The sequence below is a fragment of the Bison bison genome, unplaced genomic scaffold (genome assembly GCF_000754665.1).
Source record: "Bison bison bison isolate TAMUID 2011002044 unplaced genomic scaffold, Bison_UMD1.0 scf7180017863202, whole genome shotgun sequence".
Classification (NCBI taxonomy): Eukaryota; Metazoa; Chordata; class Mammalia; order Artiodactyla; family Bovidae; genus Bison; species Bison bison.
The window spans coordinates 21,147-23,261 of record NW_011493774.1 but is presented as its reverse complement, the minus strand read 5'-3'; the positions used below and the strand labels follow the sequence as shown (position 1 = coordinate 23,261).

At 54.8% G+C, this 2,115-nt stretch overlaps 1 protein-coding gene across 1 annotated transcript in view; it reads left to right on the top strand.

The window, feature by feature from the left end:
• FOXP3 (forkhead box P3) overlaps nucleotides 1-2,115 on the top strand; it is a 7,312-nt gene that overhangs the window by 1,785 nt on the left and 3,412 nt on the right. The window contains exons 3-5 of the mRNA XM_010833207.1: nucleotides 80-184; nucleotides 1,070-1,157; nucleotides 1,338-1,742. Coding sequence (XP_010831509.1) covers nucleotides 80-184; nucleotides 1,070-1,157; nucleotides 1,338-1,742 — 598 coding nt within the window. The remainder of the gene's footprint in view (nucleotides 1-79; nucleotides 185-1,069; nucleotides 1,158-1,337; nucleotides 1,743-2,115) is intronic.

The window sequence follows — 2,115 nt, the reverse complement described above, 5'->3', positions numbered from 1 at the left end:
GAAAGACAGGTCAGTGCACAGGGCTGGGAAAGCTCCCTGCCCTGCCACGCCCGCCCCTGACACTCTTTGTCCCCCCTAGCACCCTTTCGACTGTGCCCCAGGGCTCCTACTCACTGCTAGCAAATGGCGTCTGCAAGTGGCCCGGATGTGAGAAGGTCTTCAAGGAGCCAGAAGACTTCCTCAAGTGAGTGAGCCGGGCCCACCAGGCCCATTCTGGTCCAGGGGTGGGGGTCAGTTTGTGGGAGGTCTGGGGGTGCAGGTTTCAGCTCACGCCTCATCCTGATAGGGAGTAAGATGAAAGAGGCAAAAGCTGAGACTGTGGGTTCAGAGCCTGACTCCATCACTCATGGGCTCTGATCTTGGGCAAATTACTTAGTTTCTCTGTGCCTCAGTTTCCTCATCTGTATAATGGGGCATCACAATAGAGGTGTGTGCTGATTGCCTCCATTTTACAGACGAAGAAATTGAGGCCAGCGAGGTTGTGTCTTGATCAAGATCACCCAGCTTCTGAGTGATAGCCAGCCTCCAGAATCCACACTCCTAACTGCTTTGCCCTGCTACCCTGTCATGCCAACACACCAGCCTGATTTTATTGATCCCTGAAGTCCCAGATCCTCACAGTGGCTGTTGCTGCTTCCTCTCAGCCCCATCACACACACACACACACATACACACTCTGTTTCTCTCTCTCTGTCTCACACCCACCCCCTTCTCCAACCATACCCAACTATCAGTGGCAACTCAGTGCATCCTGTCTTCACGACCAGGCCTTTGGACAGGCGGTCCTCTCCATCTGGAATGCCTTTCCCACTCTCACTTACCTGGCCCGCTCTCAGCTCACTACCCATCCATCATCATCTCCAGCACCCTGGCCATAGAGTAGATGCCAAGTGGCATGCATTGAAGGAATGACAGGTGTGAGAGGGAGACTGAGGTCAACAGAGGGGAGGGAGGCTGAGACTCTGAAGAGACCTTCCTCCCAGAGAGTCTGAGCCCTTTCCCCTCAGAATGTTGAGCCAGAAGGCTGGGCCCACCATGGTCACCTGCGTGGACTCTTCCCCCTACCCAGGCACTGCCAGGCAGACCATCTCCTGGATGAGAAGGGCAGGGCGCAGTGTCTGCTCCAGAGGGAGGTGGTGCAATCTCTGGAGCAACAGGTGATGTGGGGGTGTGGTAAATGGTCAGTCCACCCCATGCCAGGAGCCAAGCTCACCCAGGAAGGGGCCTGGCCTGAAGGAAGGAAGGGGGCAGGGTACTCCCAGGGAAGACCACAGCCCGGGCAAAGAAGTGGAAGAGAAAGAGCGGGTCGAGGCCTCACTCTGTGCCTGTCCTCACAGCTGGTGCTGGAGAAGGAGAAGCTGGGTGCTATGCAGGCCCATCTGGCCGGGAAGATGGCCCAAACCAAGGCTCCATCTGCGGTGAGCCACCCCAGACCCCACAGGTGGCACGGACGGCTGGGCAGTGGGAGAGGCTCCTGCAGGGTGCAGGGGACCTATCCTTGCACCCAGGTCCTGGGATCTCTGGGCCCCCGTCCCCAGCTCCAAACACATCCAGACCTGGGAATCTGTCACTTTCTGCTTACAAACTCTCTGATCTTAAGATCCCCAGACATCACGATCTTGAGTTTGCAAAGCAACAGCAAATCACCCAACACTGAACACGGACCACGTGCTGCTGGCAGAACCACCTATATAACTCACAGGGCCTGGTGCAAAATGAAATCACAGGGCTCGGATTTCAAAGTGATGATTGCAGAACATTAAACAAAGTGCCAGGCCCTGGGCACCTGCAGTGATCATATAGCCAGCCCTGGGTGTCAGGCATTGTTTCTGAGCACTTTGGTGATGTTACCTTATTTAATTCCTCATGATGCCTGTGTGAGGTATTACTATCATCTCTACTTCACAGTTGAGGAAAATTGAGGCCAGGGAGGCTTAGGTGACTTCCTCAAGGTCCCAGTTGGGTGGCAGAAGAGCCCAATTCAACCCTAGCTTGTGGCCCCATCACTGGTGCTCTACACCCATTTGTCCACACCTCCACTCTAATAAATATGGTTTGTGCTGCTTTGTCGGATTCCACATCAGAGTGGAATTGAGGACGCCCTTGCTTTTGTTA